This window comes from Solea solea, chromosome 4 (assembly GCF_958295425.1).
Source record: "Solea solea chromosome 4, fSolSol10.1, whole genome shotgun sequence".
In the NCBI taxonomy this organism is placed as follows: Eukaryota; Metazoa; Chordata; class Actinopteri; order Pleuronectiformes; family Soleidae; genus Solea; species Solea solea.
This window is the reverse complement of record NC_081137.1, coordinates 15655251-15676520: the sequence shown is the minus strand read 5'-3', so window position 1 is coordinate 15676520 and position 21270 is coordinate 15655251. Positions and strand designations below refer to the sequence as shown.

General features: G+C 41.4%; 1 protein-coding gene across 1 annotated transcript in view; it reads left to right on the top strand.

Moving 5' to 3' along the window:
• Positions 1-18803, top strand: part of cxadr (CXADR Ig-like cell adhesion molecule) — a 38650-nt gene extending 19847 nt beyond the window's left edge. The window contains exons 2-7 of the mRNA XM_058627864.1: positions 5978-6147; positions 11585-11789; positions 15631-15786; positions 15908-16030; positions 16689-16827; positions 18181-18803. Of these exons, the coding sequence (XP_058483847.1) occupies positions 5978-6147; positions 11585-11789; positions 15631-15786; positions 15908-16030; positions 16689-16827; positions 18181-18463 (1076 nt within the window). The 3' untranslated portion in view covers positions 18464-18803. The remainder of the gene's footprint in view (positions 1-5977; positions 6148-11584; positions 11790-15630; positions 15787-15907; positions 16031-16688; positions 16828-18180) is intronic.
• Positions 18804-21270: the final 2467 nt, after the last annotated feature.

The window sequence follows — 21270 nt, the reverse complement described above, 5'->3', positions numbered from 1 at the left end:
TTCAAGCTTGAGTTTGTTCACTTCCACAAACCTCTCCTTTCTCTCATGCCGTCTCTTAAGCACCACGGCAACCTCCGATGGGATTGGTTGCCAGGAGACAGGATTCGCTCCCCATTGTATGCCAACAAAGGTAGAGGGGATGGGTGCTGGGGTTACAATCAGCAGGGCTGAAGAGAATTGGAGGCCTGGGGGACTGGCACTCTACAATCATGGGTGTGTTAGAAAAATGGAGGACAGGAGATGGGGGAGGCCTAGACGTAGGGGGATGAGTAAGTGAATGGCAGTGGGGGTATTGGGTGGAGCGCTGACACCCTAAATTCCTCATGTTCATTCCCGGTCTCCCGGTAACTCTACTGGGATGTGCTGTGTCAGATGGTATAGAGAGAATAGGCTGTTATTATAAAGGCAGACTTTTTAATTAGCCAGTGTACCCTCCCCCACACAGATGTACACAGACACAGCAGCATATACATTCTTCCTAACTAAATACACTGTTTGTGTTAATCTTGTTTACCAGAAGTCTATTTTTCATAAGTTTCTTGGGACTGTAATGATGTTCCCTCGGATGCCCCAACAAATTTCCTTTGAGCACTAGTTTGTAGTGCTCTCTGTGGTGGAGGTAAAAACATTTCTGCTCAGTGTCACGCGCTCCATTGCTCACACACTTCATATCCAGTATGATCTGATAATTACTGGTTAATGTCAAGAGCTGGCTTTTTCAACATGTAAACAGAGTGGTTTGTGTTGTTCCACTTTGAACAGCGAGTGGAAAGGGACGAGTTTTCCAGTTGGTCATATTGTAATTTTCCATCAGTTATATAGTTTGCCCCAAGAAAGTTATGTACATTATCTGTTTAGTCAGGAAGAGCTTTTGTTTTTTTAATTCATGATAATTTGTGATCCTGGAAACCCATTTTTACTGTTCATTTTCTATGGCATCATTCAAAAACACACCCAGATTGAATAGTTATTTTGTATGAGGGACTCTCTGTATTTTTTTTCCCCCTCCTTGCCATTCACAAGGAACCTAAGCGGACTGACTCATGTCCTTACATTTTACAGCCAGAGTATGCGAAAATTTGACTTGTGCTTAGCAGAGTTTTAAACATTTTAAGTAACCCACAAACGGATTGTTGTGAACTGTGATGGACAACCTGAAAAATAGTAACTGCAATTTCTTAATGTACAGTACTTCTTTAGTTCTAGTCTTTATTTCATTATAATTGCTGTCTTTGTTGAATGACATTATCACCATCATTGAATAGGTTTACCAGGTGAAATAAACTATGATACCTTGTTTCCCTTTTGCTGCACAGTTTACAGGCCTTATTCTCCCATGCCTTTTTTTTTTTTATTAAAATGATTAAAGAGATTATTTTTTATTTAATCTCCATCAAAGTGATTTGCATTTGACTAAAAGGATGGTCATCTGTGTGCCTGTACATGAAGCATAAATATGACAGAATGCCTTTACTGGTAAGGATGATGAGGGTCATGACATGTAAATTATTGATATTGGTGGAATGATCTGTTGTTAATTTGACCCTTTAGGCCCCTGAGAACATTTATTTATACATGAGTATTCGCATATATGGGATGCATAGTTAATATACCAACCATCCATCCATCCATCCATCCATCCATTTTCTACCCCTTAATCCTCCACATGATAGTTGAAGGGGCCGCTGGAGCCAATCCCAGCTCACATAAAGTGAAAGGCGGGGTACACCCTGGACAGGTCGCCAGTCCATCACAGGGAGATACAGAGAAGAGCAACAATTCACTCTAACACTCACACCTACAGTCAGATTGGAGTGTCCAATTAATCTAATGCCCAATTCTTCATGTTTTTTGACTGAAAGGAAATCTGAGAACTTATGCACACCCACACTGAAAGAGTTGAACCAAGATCCAAACCCAGGGACCTTTTTGCTGAGAGGCAACAATGATCGCCACTGCCTGTCTTCTGGCCCTTTAGTTAATGTTAATTATGGGTTGAACAGAAAATTTTTATTCACCTGCTGAACGTGATTTTTGCTCAGAAATGAGCAACAAAAAACTTTTCAAACAAAGCAGCAAATGTGTGCGTTCCACTGTCCGTAGCAGATTTTCATTTCCTGTATTACCTGTCCTGAAAACAGTCCTCCTGTCAAACAGTTTCAGCTGAATACTTTTTCTCCCGCAGTGCTATTTTCTCCTCTTTCTAAGCAACTGTGAAAATGACTCCAGCTTGAGGAATAGACACCGCTTTCCATCATACATATGCCAAGCTGTGTATCCATTTTGACAGTGATCGACGCAAATCTCAGTTTTTTCCGATATTGCTTCCCATATCTTTTGCTCCTGCCGAAGGCGATGGATCTGTCCCATCAAGGGCATCTGTCATAATCTGCGGGCCGAAACGATCAGCTGCAGCACCAGGGGGCCCAGGGAATAAAACCGTACTTTTGCTTTTGCAACCATAGCAAATGCTTACAGGCTCCAAGCTTTAACAGTAGCGGGTGTGACTGGGATTGTCACTCGCTGTGTGTAAAAACTTGAGTGGTGTATTTTCATTCAGTTGTCTGCCTGTGGTTTGAGGCTAAAACAGCGGTGATGAACATGAAATGAGGCCGACACATCAGTTGGTAGCTCCAAGTCACCAGCACTACACAGGGCTTTTTTTATTTCCATAATTTAAGTTGATAACTGGGGTAATCCACCTTGGCCTTGGACTGCTGATAGTCAGATTAATTAAACAAAGGTGGTGGTCAGGTACTTCACACCATGAGCTACATGTTTCTGTTGTGCATACAGAGTTAAGAGATTGTTGCTCCTGTGCAAACACTCAACACGATATTGCACACTTTGATAGATCTAAGTGCTTTAATTTGTTTGTCTTTTAAGTAAACCTTGTTGTTAAAAGACTTATTCTATAAGACGAGACTCATTTCTTTGAAGTGTTCACAGATGCCAGGTTTTGCTTTGTTTAACCAGTTATCTCTGCACATGAGAGGCAGCTCTACCTGTCAATGTAAAAGCAGCTAAATGAGATCCAGATGTATAAAGAAAAATGCTATGGCGATTGTTTTTTGAAGAAGTGAAAAATTCTCTTTTCATCAGTTACATGTGTTGGCTGACATCTGCACGACGTGATAAATGCTTGCCGCACATTTTCAGCGTCTTTTTAGCTGCAACATATTGGGATTTTTTTTTTCTTCTTCTTTTTCTGTTAAAGCTGTTCCACCCCCTTCCCCCACTGAGTGGAAGGTGGCAGGCTGTCGAAAGGGTTTTAATGTGTCAAGGCAGCATGTGACAACTCCATTCTCTACAGACTGTGTTCCTTGCCGCAGCTTAACTCTCTTATTGAATGGAGAATCTTAACCCAGTTAATGTCACCAGGAAATTATGTTTATTCGTTCTAAGAATAAATACTTAAGAGTCCGTTCCATTTCTGTGACAGGCAAGCGTGTCTCCTTACTCACATCGCCACCCCTGAAGTTAAGTTATGCTACTCTGTTTCTGTCACTGTGTGAATTATACATTATCTATTTTTTAAGACATACTTTGCTTCTCAGATGAGATGCAGCCATGTTGACTTGAACATGGGCACTTTTCCAAAGTAAAACACTGAACAGCTGACTGTAATGCTTCTATAAATGTATCCTCAGCTTCTGGTTATGTTTGTTACCGCATTATGTTTTTTCTGTCAGATTTGTCTTAAACTGATTAAATACAAGGGTTATACAGCCTTAATGAGTGCTGCACTCAGCTCCCCAAAAGCCTCTAGGTCTGAGAGGAGTCGTTCCTTTGTGGAAACATACTTGAACAACAAAGCTGACTGGTCGGTTGCACATCCTACAAACTAGAAATGGGGTTTTTAAATAGTGGATTAAGGACGAGCTGTTAACTGGTTGTAATGGTTTCAAAATTTAGATTCATGTGAAAGGTACTGCCAAAAGGCTACATTGTCTGTTGCCATAGAATGTCGCAGCAAGGTCATGACCAGAAGAAGATTGCTTGTCTTCTGATTCCACTTTCAGGTGACACTGGTATAGACCAGCACTACACCTCAGAGCATATCAACACTTCATTTTGTATTTTTCTATTGATATTTTACTTTTGTAAAGTTGAGAAGAGACTGAGCACAAATAATTCTATTACTGGTTATAATGTTGCGTTCTTATTTGAAATGTTGAATCATGTGCAGGGGTGAACAATGTGAGCCACAGCGGTTCCATTCTATAACAAACTACAGTCTCTAAGCAACTAAATGTTGAGCCATGTTTAGACAGTTCCTTAATATATACAGGGCTCCAGACTAACATTTTGAATTGGTTGCACTAGTGCGCCTTACTTTTTTTTTTAGGTGCACTGGCACAAAATTTAGGTGCACTCGAATTTTAACGCCATAAGGAGACCTTTCTGGCTCCATAACTTTAATATAACGTGAATGATTTCCAAACAAGATTACGATATTGAGAAATCCTTGTCTTTATTTGAGGGACATTGACATAAGAAAAATAAGGTGTTTGAAGTGTTTCACTGAGCTGAAATTGCAAAATAAAACATTAAGCACAATAAAACATTCCCAAATAAAACAGTGCTTGTGCTTAAAGTGCTACACTGAACTGAAATTGACTATTTCGATCAAACATTTCTGATCAAACATTTCTGATTCCTCAGAGGACCTGATTGCTGCTGCCTGCCGCTGAAATGCAGCTGGCAGAGGGGCAACTTTCTCCACACACCGGTCCCGGCATGTAGTGTGTTTTTTGGACATGCTGTGTTTTTTTAAAGTTTCGATACGAAACGTTGTTGACCCGCTTACAAATGCACTATTACCGGCCATACTCTGACCGCACTCATGACAGTATACACAGTGCATTATATTACGTCCTTTATCGTACCGTAACCAGGGAAACTGTTTCAACCAGTCCTGCCTGAAAGAATACGTTTTCAGCTTCTTACTCTGAGTCTCAGGGCCGGGCTCTTTCTCTGACTCGGTTGTCTCCTCTGGTTCCGCGTCTGATGCCGCCGAAGGACCGGGGCTTGGCATCTCAGCAGGAACCGAGGGAATGGCAGTAGGGTTGGTTGTCGGCTTAGATTGTTTAGTGAAAAAACTTTCAATACTTCTGCCCCTCTTCATTTAGCCTCGTTTTGTCTCTTTTCCCTTCCGCTGCCGTGGCGTTCAGGTCGCTGCGCCGCTCGTATTTTTTTTTTTTATGTTTTGCCGCTTGCAAATTTTAAATACACACAACGGAGAGCAGTGACCACAGCCAATCTAAGGCAAAGTTCCGCCCAAACTCTGTCTCTTATTGGTTTAGACCAAGATAATTATCTACCATGATTGTCAGTTGAGTCACAGGAGAACACAGAGAGATGATGTGCTTGCAAAGTACATTTATATTTTTTAGATGCACCGGTGCGACCTCGAAAAATCCTTAGGTGCACTCTTAAAATTTTTGGTCGCATATGCGACCAAAATGGTCGCACTCTGGAGCCCTGATATAGTATGTGACATTTCATATACCAACAGTCTGCAGAGTAAATCCTCCTGCCCTTGTTTTTTATTATCTACATTAATTATAATGCTAACTTAGGTTGGCACTGGGACTAAAAGTGTCATGACTGGCAATTATGTTGCATTGTTGTCAAGTGTATGATAGTAGAATGTCTTGTATCTTGAATCTCTTGATCATCATTGTCTCTCATTACAGTGTTCCGTGGAAATTCAGTCAGCTTCATCACCAGACTTTAGCACAAACCCTGTCACTTTGTTTTGACATTCATGTGGTTAATTTTCTGTATCAATATCCATCAGTTCCCTGCTACATATCTTGGGCAAGGTTAAAAATAAATATATCAAAAGTTTTATAATCAGCTAGAAAGTGTTAACATAAATGTGATGAAAATGTCAATACATTAAACTTCTGTTTTTTAATTTAATCATGTTGTAGTGTTGACATTTATTTCCATTCTTTGTGTCTCTGTCCAGGTTTGGTCGCAGGTCTAGAGATAACGTCCACAGGGTCGACATCCATAGAGAAGGCCAGTGGTGAGAGCGTGAAGCTGGACTGTCAGTTTACTCTGGCCCCTCAGGACTCTGGACCGCTGGACATTGAATGGAGTTTACTTTCTTCCGACAACCGGAACGAGGACAAAGTGGTAAGTTTAGTTTTTCTCCACAAACAAAGAAAATATTGTTTTTCTTAAAAAAAAAAAAAAAAAAAAAAAAAAGCAAATGAAGCCATTAGCCATATCTTTGTTTGACTGGATGTATTTAACCCAGAACAGTTAAGCCAAGCTTTTTAATTTGTTCCTCTGAATGTAGCTTTATAATTGCTTTATTTTCTTCTTAGTCTTTAATGAGCCTTTATTTGAACTGTGTGTGTGGGGAGTGCATTAATCTGCTCTATTGTGGTAGTATATGATGACGAGTGTGTTGTTCAAGTCATGAAATATAAGACGTTAGGTGTGTATTTCCTCCGGGTGTTGCAATATACATAAGAAGTATAGAGTGTGAAAGTGTGTAAGTGCAATTTGAGCCACATTAGCTCTCTGCAGTGTCCTCACAGGCACACAGTGAGAGCAATGGGAGCTCCCTTTATCCCTGCCAGTGTCTCGCCTTCCCAACATGGCCCTCAGCCATTAAAAGGAAGGACTGCACAACTCCACACTGACTCCTGCTCTTCCACAGGAAGGCGTGTGCACTCATGCCACTGGCCACTGCTTTCGTCACTGTATGGAGTTACTCAATTAATGAGAAAATAATTATATCCATCTATTTGCTACATAGAAATCAGTTTCTGCTTTGAATTATTAATCAGTGTAGTGGAGAAAAGGGAGGTCCCGTCACAATGTGAGTCAATATTGTTTGTTCTGAGCGTATTCATATTTCATCTTGTGACAAACTAGCAATGTCAATACTTAAGGAGAAGCAGCACTTCCATCATTATGTCTGAATTTGGTTTGGGCAGTATCCAACATTCTTTCCCCAAGGTATTTGGTTGTACCATGACTAATTAAAAAAACAGGTGATGCTGCTCAGAGAGTGAGTGCCAAAATAAACCCATCAATACATAAAAATTATCCTTAGAAAAATATAAAAATGAACATTCTCCCTTTCTACTCCTACTCACCCCTCAAGGTGCCACTGCACAAGTTTTCATTGTAGGTTACTGCCATCATTATCACATCAATTTGTGCACAGACTCGTTTTTATATTCTCCCTCCAGCTTGGCAAGAATTCGGTCTTTTATTGTTTTTATTAACAGGATGTCCTCGTCGAACACAGCAACGCGTCAGGTGTTGTGTTTTACTGTGGGACCAAGTCGCTTTGCTTGGTATTTTTTTTGCTTTTGGTATCCTTTGTCTGAGGAGAAATGGTCGCGTGAAAAACATCACATTACCCAAACTTAATTAAATGTAATCTTGTGAATCAGCAGACAAGAAAAACATTCAAATTTGAAAAGTCACCCAGACAGACAGATGTATTGGACAAACTCTTTAGGGCTGCAGCTAACAGTTATGTTCTCAGTAACATCTGGTTCCACTGTTTATTTCTATTATCATATGCAGTTTTGCTGAGCAACCATTAATGTTGCCAAACCTTTGTTTGAACATAAACAGACCAGACATCTCTCTGAACGTATTTATTCTCCATGACTTACCTGATTTTGCTCACTATATACACACACACACACACACTGTCATATAGCCTTTAACCAATATGAAGTCATGCACAGAGTAAATTCTTCATAATTAGCACCATGTTAATTCCAAGGGGCTGCTTTAATATATGTGACAATGTTCAATGGAATTAGGCTGATCTACTTTTTCCAAAGATACCAGGTCAAGCAAGGTCCTTTTGAATGAGGGTTAAATGATATATATTAGGCTCAGGCTCAGGGGCTCAGGGACCATGGATAACCTTTGATCACATGGCTTGACAAAATCCAGGGTGTTCTTAAATGAAGAGTTACTATAACCTGTTTTCCACTGGCCAAAAAACCCCACTAATACACAATTACATAAGGCTTTTTTTCTGCAGTGGAAATAGATACTGCTGGCCTTTCACTCCTAGGGTCAGGTGACTCTGAAACGACACAGGTTTTTGTCAGCTCCTGCTCCCATCGACAGTGATGGAAACATGACACCTGGTCATTGTTAATGTAGACACTTAGTCTGCACCAGTTACAACACAGCATAATGATGCACATTGTTCCAGCAACGATCCAAAATGGTCCAGTTGTTGCTGTATATGAAAGACGAACTGAAGTGAAGGATCCTAATGTCTAACAATTGGGATGATACAGTAGCTTACCTGGTCGATCTGGCACCCCTGAGGCTGCTACCCACCTTTCTCCCTTCCCCTCATGTTTGCTCCGTCCTGTCAGTTAAAAGCGAAAATGCCCCAAAAATTAAAATAAATACTTAATGTGAAACCACCATAAAAATTGTAACTGGTGTTAATTTTCCTGCTTCTGCCACCTTGGTTGTTCACATCATGTTGATGATGCTGAACATGACTCATCGGAAGTCAACATCATCGGTCCCTGTGCTTGGAGCGCTGGGTTCTCAAAGCCCTTTTATCTGATGTGTTTGACATGTGCAACTAATCCTTAATTTAATTGATATTAATGCATATCATAAAGCCATGTATCATTTGCATTGATGCAATCAGGCGTGATGTCAGAACATTATCTCTTCAGTCCTGTGTCTTGTGGGGAGTGATGCTTCCCTTCATCTGGGATATCCACCCATGTCAACAGGGTCTTAATGTGTGTGGTGAAGCATTGCTAATGTGTGATGCTTTGTTGGGCTTGACTGAGAGATGCCAGGCATGCCTACAGTAACATTCATTTGCATTTGTCTCTCCCTCCCTGGCTACAGATTAGCTGGTAGCAGGGTGTAGCCCAACTCTTCACCACAACTGTAAGAACAATGTGGAAAACAATTATGAAAACCAATCTGAACTGTGGTGAATAAGAATGGCCCAGAAAAATACATTACAAACCCCATGTCTTACACACTGCCTCTTTGGTCCTTGAACTCAGTAGCAGAGCGTTTTGTTTATTCAAGTTATTGTAGCAGGAATTCATGTGTTGACAAAGTATTAGAGGATTTGGATGTACACGGCAGTGGCACAGTTTTTTTTCATGACATTACATGTTCCATGTTTGTTCATCACTGAGTGTCACGCCTGCTCGAGGCTGTGGTCTGTAGCCTGAAGGATGAAGGATGCTAATTTCATTTGCAGGTAGTGACTCTGCTTTAACCTTGCAAAAGAGCTTGGAGCAGAGCTGTTCGTGTGAAGCCATGTGGCAGCAGTGGTTGAAGTTAACTCACGATAAAGAAGGCTCTGTGCGAGCACTGAGAGTCACTACCCTACAGTATGCAGATTGTTTGGTGTACACAGGTATCACAATCCTCTGCTTTGCCTCTCAAATGATCCGCTCCTCTTCCTCTTCCCCCCCTGAGCAACAGCATCACATGACAATGAGCTCATCTTTACATGTGTCTGCTGCTGAAACTAAGTCTGGCCAGTAGAGGTCTTTTAGCTCTGCAGCATGATCCATCCACTGAGAATCACTCGAGCAGGTGGCGATTGTATCATTGAGTGACCTGATCTGTTATTAAACACAGCAAACAGACTGTGGTGCTCCTCTGTCCTTTGGAGCACCTGCCAGCTCGTCTAGTCATTTGCCCTTTTCATTTTCATTCCCTGGGCTCTTAATAGGATTGTTTTTTTACAGTGGATCATGATTCTCAAGGTTATTGTGGAGATTATTATTATTATTCGAGTTGTGGTCGTATGTGTGACCAGGGATAAGTATGATTAAGATTTAAACGATACTACTGCTGTTATCGATACTCATCTTTAACAGTACTCTTATGGTTCTTTTTCATTCCCTTTTTAAGGAGGAAATATCTCCTGAAAAAACTCTAAGTCCTAACATTTTTTGGAACATTTTACGAAAACAGCACAAATTCAAAGCAGTTATTTAGAAATTTAATGCTATAATAAAATAAAAAAAAATTTATCAACCCTTGTTGTGTTGGAGAGGTAGGATGGTGTAGGATGATTCACTGTAGCTGTCACATATTTAACCCAAATGTTGCAAGTTTTTAAACAAACAATATGTGAATTCATTTTATTTGTAATAAAATCAATATATTTTTATACAATAAATCAATTAAATGTATTTTCAGAGTCACTGTTTTAATGATTCAACCGTTTCATACAGAATTCATGAACAGATACCTCATCTTTTAACTGACTCGTGGTAACTTTTAACTCACTGACTCATCAGCATCTGTTCTGGTGAATTATAACCAGACTTTTGAACTTTCCCCACTGTGACGCAGTTGAAGCAGGTATGTGTCTCACACGGATCTCTCCCACGATTGGGAACAGTGAAAATCCGTCATAGACACTGATACATGTCCAATACCGTGAGCAGCACTGTTAACGCTAGTGCTAAACGATACAACAATATTTCAAAATGTACCCCCTAGGCCCGTGTTAATACCTGGTGTTGGTACCCATCACTATGTGTGACCACATGTACAAGTGAGATTTTTTGTCTGGTTTTGCTTGAGGCAATTTAATTTCCTCTCCTCTGTTCTCTCATTTCACGTTGCACTGTTATTACTGCTGATGATCTGATCCTCTGTGACCTTAGAGAGATAGGATTCCCTCTCTTGAGACCCAAGAGGAATTTTAACACTGTGTTGCAAGCTGTGTTCGTCTTGAGCATGCCTACCTTGGAGCTCCAGAAACCTGTATTCCATTTTGAAAAGTAGCACCAAGGCAAACTTGGTGTAGACCCACTTGAACCTTACTGAGTCCTTTGTTTCACTCCTCCTGCTTCCTCTGAGTGTGCTTGCCTCCTCTGATGGATTCATTATCCTTTCTCTCCTCCTGCCATGTTTTGTATTTCCTCTCTCCTCTTTACCCTGGGGTATTGCCTGGTGTTGATCGTGGCTGTTGATGACTGTCTCTATAGAAATGTGGTAGGATATGCCGGTGTCTATAAGGGAAAATGAGGATTTTTTTTCTCCCCCCCCCCATTTTTTCTTTTCCCCACCTTGTTCTATTTTCTTTTTCTTCTTTTGTTTTTCCTCATCGCTATCACCCCTGCTACTTGCTATGAAATGTGTTGGCTCCAATCTGGGTTTATCTCTAGGCCTTTATGTAATGCTTTCTTGTGTGTGTGTGTGTGTGTGTGTGTGTGTGTCAGACAGAACTTGGGGCTACTGCTCTTTGTTGACATAGCAGGTGTTGATATGGCTCCACAGCGGTGGCTTTATTTGTTCCACCTTCATTCCTCTTAAGTGTTGAAAGGGCATCGCAGCGCCGGCTGAAGAGCATCTCACAGATAAAAGAGTGGGTAATTTGTCCTCCATATATTTTCAGTTGCTTCAGTGAGCTGCCAGAAAGCACACGACAGTCATTTCAAGGCTTTTTGCTTTTTTTTTTTTTCTTGAAATAACTTTTATTTCCGGAAACAGACGAGTCAGATTCATGACCTCATTCTAAGTAGGCTTAAGTTCCTAATTGAAATAAATTTTCTCTCCTGTGCTTTCTCTCCACGACTAGGTGATCTTATACTCGGGTGACAGGGCGTATGAGAACTACTATGATCCAATGAAAGGCCGAGTCCACTTCAATGCAGCTGACCCAAAAAACGGTGATGCCTCCATCGTCCTGACAGGGCTGAGATCTGCAGACTCTGGTACTTACCAATGTAAGGTGAAGAAGGCTCCCGGTATCCGCAGCAGGAAGATGCTGCTAATCGTCATGGGTGAGTGGACGAGTCACTACAGCAGGACAAACAACTGGTGTTATGCCAGCAGTCTCTTTTTTTCTCTTCTCAGTGGTAGTGCGCTAGATCATGTACCCTTTGCCCTGCTTGGTGGTTTTGATGTAATCCCTTCTAAAATCGAGTGCATAACCTTCCCAGTGGCTGTAAAGCATTGCCCTCTTTGTGATTCAATGCTGTATTCACCCCAGTTACTCTGAGTGTGTATAATTTATAATCTGCAGTTTTGTTGTTTTTTTCCTCTCTAAATGTTGCTATCGTTATTTATGATTCATCATTTATGATCAGGTTTTTACTCCTAAATGACTATACATATTTTTTAGATAGAACAAAAAGTAATGATTTATAATTACATATCATTCATTTTGTATTTAATGTATATTTTATTTATTTGAAAATAATCATGAATATGACAAATCCCATTCAAAGCAAACATATTTTTACAACTGAGGACAAAGCTTATAAATAGACTGTGTGCTCAGATGGCTTTTAATTGCACAGAGTAAAATGGGTGACACATCAGTTGTACAAGTCAGATGATTCACTGCTTATGCAAACATGCACTCACACACTTTAGCCTTGGTGATTGGTCAACTCGAAACTAAATTGCCTCCCGAAACCTGCCTGGTATTTGCATATGGGAAAAACAACCCACATGTACTGCGCTTGTGTGTGTTGTGGGAAAAGCCTGGTATTGTACTTCTATCAGAGTCCTGTTATCAGAATAGTTTCTCCTCTCTAAAGATAAGGCAGCACTCGCAAATGGCTGCTGTGCGTGTTTACACAATATTTTGTGTACAAAAGTAAATGCACTGCACAAACTAGCTCAACCAGAAATGCACAAGCCACTGAAAATGAGCAGGTTTCCCAGCTGTTGTTAGTCTTAGTATCACTACGCAGGAACTGAAAAGTGGTGAATGTCCACATTAACCATTAACTGTAGCTGCAGCTGAGGTCCGGAGAGACTATTTTACATTTAAAAAAAATATATATTATCTGACCATAAGCGACGTGAAAAATTGAAATCACTGCTAAAGGTTGTTGGTACTTGTGCATTTGCTGTGACGGCTTCTCCTCTGAGCTTCAGTTTCACTGAGACAGTAGCAGATCTGCTGATGTTTCGTGTCTATTGTTCAGATTTAGTCTATGCCATTGTTTAAGGTTCCTTTCATTAAAACTGCCAACTTAACCAGTACTGCGTAAAAGACAAACGGTGTTGGAGTGTGGGTCTATGTTATGATTGTGTGTGTTGTCACTGTTCACTAATATTTGTACCACACCCACTCCCCCACTACCCAGCTGCGGTACCCGTCCTGATGGCCAAAATAATTATCATTTATTTTATGTAAATATTGAGATCAAGATTATTTATGAGCATATTCATTAATTATTATGACAAACAAGTACCAATTATTCACTGCTTCTCTCTCCCCCTCCTCACTCACTTGCACATAAGCACACACGCGCACACAGAGAGAGAGAGAGAGAGAGCGCACCTCCTGCACCCTTTGCTTCCTGTTGTGCAAGACATTATATTAGGTCTGTTATGCATTTATAGTTGTCTTTTAACATAATGTGACTTGTCTCGAGCTGGGTGGTGCAGCAACAGCAGCTGTGATTGGCACATGCAGGCATGTAGTCATGCAGTTGTTAAGGGAGCGCTTGATTTGCTTTGTGTTATATCGGTGAGGCACACATTTTCAATATTGGACAATCAGGTGCATTTGATCGTGAGAAGCCAACATAGTGATCATAATTTACATACGGTTGTGCAGCCCCACAGGTTTACATTTAGTAGTTGAATCCCCTTCTTAAACATTTTTTGCACTCACTGGCATTTTCAGCTATGGTACAGCTGTCTGGAGCTGTCTCGCTGTTGTGCTTTCACCTTGCCTCCATCAGTTGTGACGTATAATGCATCACTCCCTGTGTGCAGCATTGGAATGTCACCAGCAACATGACAAACACAGAGAGTCCTGTGGAGCTGATACTTAGTCAGCATTGTGTGTTAAATGTAGCCGACGTGTTTATGTCCATGATGTCACTAAGGGTTTAAAGAAAGTATTTTGTATCACCTGTTAAAATGGTCATAATACAAACTCCTCTTTGTTTAGTGGACTGCATTATGTTGTAGATAAGAGTATCTCTAGCTGAGTCTCTTACAGTAGCAAAGGAGGGAAAGCCCAAGGCTACAGAAGCTGACAGGCTGCTAGCTATTGACCTCAAGGGTAATGCTGTTCTAAGCCAAGACCCAGTGACAAGAAAGGAGTGAGGACATGTTGCCTGCTCTGCATTTTACCTTCACGTCGAACTTGTCACAAGGTGGATGGTCCTCAGAACAAGGGAAGACAGGTATGTTTGTGTATGTTGTGCACACACACAAACATACAGACCTGTTTCTGTGACTTGTTGTTACAGGCTCCATATATAAATGCCATATGCAGGTGTGCAAACATGCAGACACCCTCGGTTTACATGGTATCCAGGTTATACACGACATTGCATGTGTATTCTCCTCTGTTTGCAGATGAACACTCAAGCTTAACAAAAAGAGAGTTACCGCTTTCAGTAAAGTGCTGGAGTGTCTGTCTGCCTGATGTCCAGATAGTCTTAATCATATTCAGGATCTATTGTAAAGCTCAACAGCTTTTTTCCTGTAGTCAGGCTTGATATAGTTATGTATGGTCATTCATATTTCTGTTTGCCATTCAAGAATCAGATGTCACCTTCCAAAGATCTGACTGTAATGGATCCCACAATCCAGCTTTCCTTTCCTGCTTATCTTGTCCTCAAGATTGCCTTGTGCAACTATATATACAGTATACTGTATATATATCAGAGGCAGGTTAGCTGCTTCACTCTGCCCTTAATCAGTCTGTGCTCCGACAGCTTCTGTCACCTTCTTCTTTTGACCTCATCTTTCTAGCAAATCAATCTTTTTGTCTGACAGCCGCACTAATATGAGGTGCCCTGTGTTACAGCCCTCAGATATGTCGAGTTGACTTTCACCTCTAAAAGATGCATTCAAAATGTCATAGCTCTCTGACATTTTCCCGCGTGGAGCGCGAATGTGTTTAGGTGTGACGCAACAGCAACGTAGGTCAGACTAGTGAGTTAGCAGCTTCACAGCCTTGGCCCCCATCACACACCCATCTGTCCATCACCACTTGCTTAATTGTTGCTCTCCAGCTCTCCGTTTCCCCCTCCGTTCTGGTCCTGTGTGTATTTTATTAGATTAGTAGGAGCACACAGCACTGTCTGTCTCCTGAAAACCCTTACATTCATGCCTGCTAGGCCCCCCCCTCTTTCCTGACATCTGTACAGCACCTCATTGTCATGTTTTTACAGAACACATCAACACATCATCACAGACTTGCTGGACTTTCATTTTATAGTCCTGCCATTGTATAACAAGTAAATCAGTAGAATTGGCTTGCTTTGTTTGGATTTGAAACTTCATCTCGTCTGTTGTGACAGTGAATGGCAGAGGGGTTGTTGCTTTAAGACACAAAGTGTTGCCTCCATCCTTTACTCCTAGAGCATTTTGTGTGAAATGGCGCTTATCTCCCACCTTCCTTATGAGTATTGTGATTGGCAGCTCTGTAATGACAACAGCTGTATCAATTACTCAGATTATTGCTCTCATTACACTGATGACTGCTGCTCTGAGCAGAGGAGGAAGTAAACTCAGAATACGCTACATACACAGACACATAATATTCCAGACTGAAAAATACCAGGGTTGTTAACACAAGGGCCGTGTTCTTCTGGGCTAATGTGACCACCTGCTCTTTTTCACCTCTCCCTTCCCTCTACTTCACAGTGAAGCCAACCAAGCCCAGGTGCTACATAGAAGGCCTCACACACGAAGGCAAGGACATTACACTAAAGTGCATATCTCAGGAGGGCACCAACCCCCTACGGTACAACTGGGATAGGATCACTGGCAGCAATATCCTGCCCGCCTCCACTTTTGAAGGTAATGGACCTCTTAACAAGCATTTCCAAACAATGCCAAACAGTTTTTAAGTCCTTCACACGGGTCTGCTTATTGTTTAACACTCTCATCTCTTTTATGCTGTGTTTCCCCGTCACTACAGATCCTGTGACAGGTTCCCTTAATGTGAAGAATGCATCCGCCAGTGCGTCAGGCACCTACCGCTGCACTGCCCGCAATCGCGTTGGCACTGACGAATGTACTCTACAGCTCAAAGTAGCACCTCGTGAGTACCCAGCTAGCCTCATGTTGATGGGCCTGTATTCACCTTTGTCACATTTAGACTCGACAAGCTACTTAATTCACTCATTCACAAATAATGATACTATGAACGCCAGCAGCACTCGGAAGACGTATTTGGTCACAGCAGTGTTTCAGGCCAAATGCTGAAGTTGATACGCTAACATGCATGCTTTTCGTGGAAATAATACTTACCTCATTAGAAATCTTTGTTAATAACTAATAATGTTATCTGACATGTGCAAAGTCCAACATACTATATTCACATTCACTGTCATTTTTAAATATAATGTAGACATATCTGTGACATGTTTACTCGTTAGTATAAAAATATGTCTTGATGATTTAGGAAGCATGTCTACTCTTCTTGTTTTTGGCAAGCAGAAGTTCTGGCAGCACACGCTGTAATAGTTCTGGCAGCTTCAGTGCTGGAACATGATGCTCTTGTCATACTGTCTTGGTTGTATCAGTATTGTTGCACCTCTTTTTATCCACTGGGTATTGTAGTTTGAAAAAAGTTACACCACTCTTCTTGGAAAAAAAATAATTTCAAGTCTGTTGGAAACTGACGCTTAGTTACAGATCAGATCTTTGCCACCTCCTTTTCCAGCTCTTCACACACTTTTCCTTTCTGTGTTGTCCAGCTCCCAATACTGCAGGCATCATTGCAGGATCCATCATTGGTGTTCTCCTGTTCCTCCTTATTATTGCCATCATCCTCTTCTGCTGTTGCCGCGCTCGTAACAGGAAGAAGTACGAGAAGGAGATCTGCAACGAGATAAGGTACGCTCAATAAAACATGAATAGGATTTGTCCCACAGATTCCAAAACCTCAGTTTTGATTGAACATTTTTTTAATACGGTGTTGATTCTGCTTTAGAAGAATGAAGTGATGAACATAATAAGAAATACATCTTGGGTTGTATTCAGGAGCCTCTAAAAACATGGGACCCTGTCACATTTTTAGTAACCAAAACCCGCTGAGATGACTGAAGTTGCTAAAACCTCTCTGTTACTGTACAGTCTGTGTAATGTAGGGTCTGTTTGCAACCCGGAGAATTTCATAGTGGGCTCAGACATAGGATCATTTGGATCTTCTTTTTTGACCCGAGTGACGTTCAAATATTTTATCTCACTGTTGCCCCGAAAAAGAGGCGTGTCCCAGTGGACGGGCATCACTTGCACATTTCCAATTAAAATCATGAATTTCTAAGGCAAAAAAAACCAACAAAAAAATGAATGACCCCTAATGCTAGATTAAAGGTAGCCATCGGAAATGCAAGAGGGTACATGTGATTAATAATCTGAGCTCCTCATCTGACACACAAACACATCTCTAACAACCATGAAAAGGGTTTTTCTCCATCAGCGGTTTCCCTTTTTTTTTTTTTAACCCCTCTTCAAATAAACAGCTGTGGTAATCAGTTTGAAAGCTTTGTTTGTTTTCATGTGTGCCGTTTGCTGCCCCCGCCATCCATCCAACTCTGCATCCGGCCCACAGGCTCTATACAAGCCCTGGGTTTACTATCACTCTGCTGCTGGCTGAATCTGACGACTGTGCGAAACTGCTCACGCTGTTGGACAAAGAGGATTAGACCACTGGTCCCGTCTCTTATACGCACACATTCACTGAAATGCCACAGTACAGCATGAAGCTATGGTCTAAACAAGCTCTGGCCCCTCAGGCTCTGTTTGATTGAGCATTTAACTGGATTATTTCTGCTTATTAGTTGTTAATATGGTGGCAGAGGGAGTAGAGGGCATATCTGTTTGGTTGCTTAGCTCCATATCTACAGGCTATAATAAAGTCAGAGTGGCTGAGCAGCACAGACCACGCTCCAACCAAGCAAACGGGCCGTCTACAATTAGTTTTCCCTCTTTATCAAGTCAAATCGTGTCTCAGCTTTAAAATGATTTATGCAAACTCCTTAAGTATTCATTGTTTTCCTCAAGTACCACTCACTTCCTCACTTTTATACCTGCATGCCATCAAAGTTCATTGTGGTTTATAGCACCTCAGAAAATCATTTTCCATATTCAATGCCTTCAACTTGACACTTGGGTAAGCTCATAAAAGTGAGTGCACAGTCTTCTTTTATTATCTAAATGTCCCCCTGTCCTCTTGTTTCCTCTCAGAGAGGATGTGCCTCCTCCAAAGAGCCGCGTTTCAACAGCACGCAGCTTCACAGTGGGCAGCCAGCGCTCCTCCCTGGGCTCCATGTCGCCCTCTAACCTGCACGAGTACGCGCTGAAGCCCCAGTATGACAAGATTCCGTCGTCGGAAGAGTTCGAGAGGCCACCAAGCCACGCCCCTCTGCCCCCGCCCTCTGGAGCCCGGATGGCTGTCCCCAACCTCAGTCGCATGGGAGCCATCCCCGTCATGATCCCTGCGCAGAACAGGGACGGTTCAATCGTCTAGCGTGTCCTGTTTTTTTGCAAAGGGCTCGTGTAACAAGGGGAGGGAACAGAGGAAGGGAAAAAGGACACAAGCCACTGGAGATGACACAAAAGCTGGGATGAGCTGACTCACCTGCCTTGTTGCTCTTAATTTTTTTTTTTCTTTTTTACAAGTTGGAGTTTACTCCGCCATTGAAGACCGGGCTCTGCTGTGGTGATGAGAAGAGAAATATTACATTGTACTGGAATCACATTAACTTGACAGAGCACATTAACTTTTTATCAAACATAAACACACAAAAATTTACTTCCTGAACATTCAACAAAAAAAAAAAGAATTAGTGTGGATATACAGCAGAATTGTCAATATACAAATTATATTGTACATAAGTGAATGCATGTTTTTTTTAATATAGTTGTCCCTCGCTGTAGAAATAAGATCAAGGCCCCTAATTGGCCAGCTGTACAGCTTTATGCATGCATGTATGTATGAAATAGCCGGAGTGTGAGTGTGTGTGTGTGTGTGTGTGTGAGAGAGAGAATATAGGACAAAGTATGTGAATGGGAGTTGGGGAAATATATAGTTCATTTATTGTCTTTAAGTGCATAAATAACAGTATGGTCCAGTCCTTAATAGATTCTTACTTTTTTTCTTTTTTTTTTTTAAAAGTCCACACATTTATTTTTAAATAGAAATGAGCTCATCTTTCTCAAAACAAAAACAATTACAAGAGCATTCACCCATGCGGATTATTCTTTCTATTTAGGTCAGACGTTTTTTGTGGAATTAGTCGAACCGTTTGAATTGTCCAGTCAGAGTTTAAGTGGAGGCTTACACGGACAAGATTGGCTGGAGGGGAGGGGGAGGTTCGTGCCACACATGTTGTGATTGGGCGGATTACTGCTTCTTGACCAAGCTTAAAAAACAATAAAAGACCAGTGTCCCCCCCCACCCCCAAATCCTTCTTTCAGAGATCTTGGAGAGGAGCTAGTGCTTATGGAAATAACGGGGGCAGCTGGACAACAAGGTTCACTGACCAATCAGCTTTGATTGTGTTTGAATGTCAACAGCCCCAAAACCCTAGACCTCTCCAAAACACACGCACACACCAGGCCAAGAGTACCAGATCTTAACTTACCATATGTCAGTGGTGTCTGCACGTGTAATAATCCTTTTTGTTGGCCACATTACAAGGAGCCAATGTCTTGATTACCCCCCCCCCCCCCCCCCTCTCTGTGGTCAATATGAAGCCTGTCATTGCTCGTGTAGTGTTAATTAAGACATTTTAATGAAGGATGTAACGACTGCCCGCATCAAGGAAATACCCACAGAGAGGAACTAATGTGATCAGCCTCCGAGCTAAATACAGTTCCTCTCTGTCACCGCACACTACAGCCACTGTGGTCTGGAGTCATGTTTGCAGTCAGTCAGAACTGCACAATCTAAATGTTCATTCATGCGGCCCGTCGTAAGTTGCCACAGGCCAGTCCTTGCTGTTAGTGGGTGATTCTACTTCAATTGTTTGGAAGAAATTAACATCTCATCCTGTCTGCTACTTCACAAAAGAAATCACTATGAATACTTGGAATGGGCAAACGTTTTGTTTTGTCTTTGCTCCGACGCCTTATACTCCTCCCGATTTCTCCGCCTATCAGTTCACCTCTGCACAGCCTCGCCGCTGGGTTCTGATGACTTCTATTGTGCCTTTATTGCCCCAGTTGAGTTTTGCCATGGCACACCAGTGTGCTGTGTGCAGTAGCATCATCTTAAACGGCCATTAGAACAGTACAGTAAAAAGTTTGTCTATTGGTTCCTGTTCAGGTCAAATCAACCCACACCCTTTCACCTCATGCAAATGTACCCCTTAACTAAGTGTAGTAAAGCTTTTATTTTGTATTGCAAACCTTTACATCATCTTCTTTCTTTTTTTAAACTTAATGTAAAATGTGGTTATTGATATGATTTTTATGATTATTATTACAAACGGTTCTGGCTCTATGTATAGATATGCTGTCAAAGTAACCCTATCTAATCACAACGCAGGTGAATGATGTAAAGATGACGTGTGTACGATGTTATATGTATCCAAAACAACATGACAGGCTCGTCGGTACAATTTTAATGCTCCCTGGTATGAATGAGAATTTCTTGCAGTGTGTGAGAGAGAAAGACTGTGAGTGTACTGAGAGTTTGTGTATGGTTTATGTCAGTTGTTGAAACAGAGTTCAGATTTTGGCGAATTTGACGCTTCACTTGTTTTCTGTCACCAAGAAAACGGACACCTTCATGATTGTGTGTGTGTGTGAGAGAGAGAGAGAATTAGAGTGTGGTACATAAAGGGAGTTTCCTGTCACAGTGGGCCCTTGTGGAGTTGTAGTTATACTTTCACCTGCTTTGACAGGCTGTACAGAGCTCTGAGGGAGGTAATCCTGTTACCATGACTCCATGTGCTCTACTACATTAACAACTACTGCTACTAACTACGACATATTAACTGTAGCTTTTAAATTTTGCGTACTAATATTGTATGAAGATCTCCGCTCTGGTTTGCACACTGTGTGAAAACCATCTTTTCTTTCCGTGTGTATTTTTTGTGTTGTATTTTTGAATAATAAAAGTCCATGGAAGAAAGAAAAAAAAAAAAAGAAAAAAGGTGGTTTCTTTGTTTACAGAAACAATATCCAGCAGCAGTTGACTTGAGTTTGAGTAAAGCTTAATGTCTCTCCCCTCTGCTGGCGCGTGCTCCCCGGGGAGTTGACCCCTGCAGCTTTTTGACTGTGATTAATGTTAATCAGCCCGTGAATTCCACCTCCTACACCAGGTGAGGT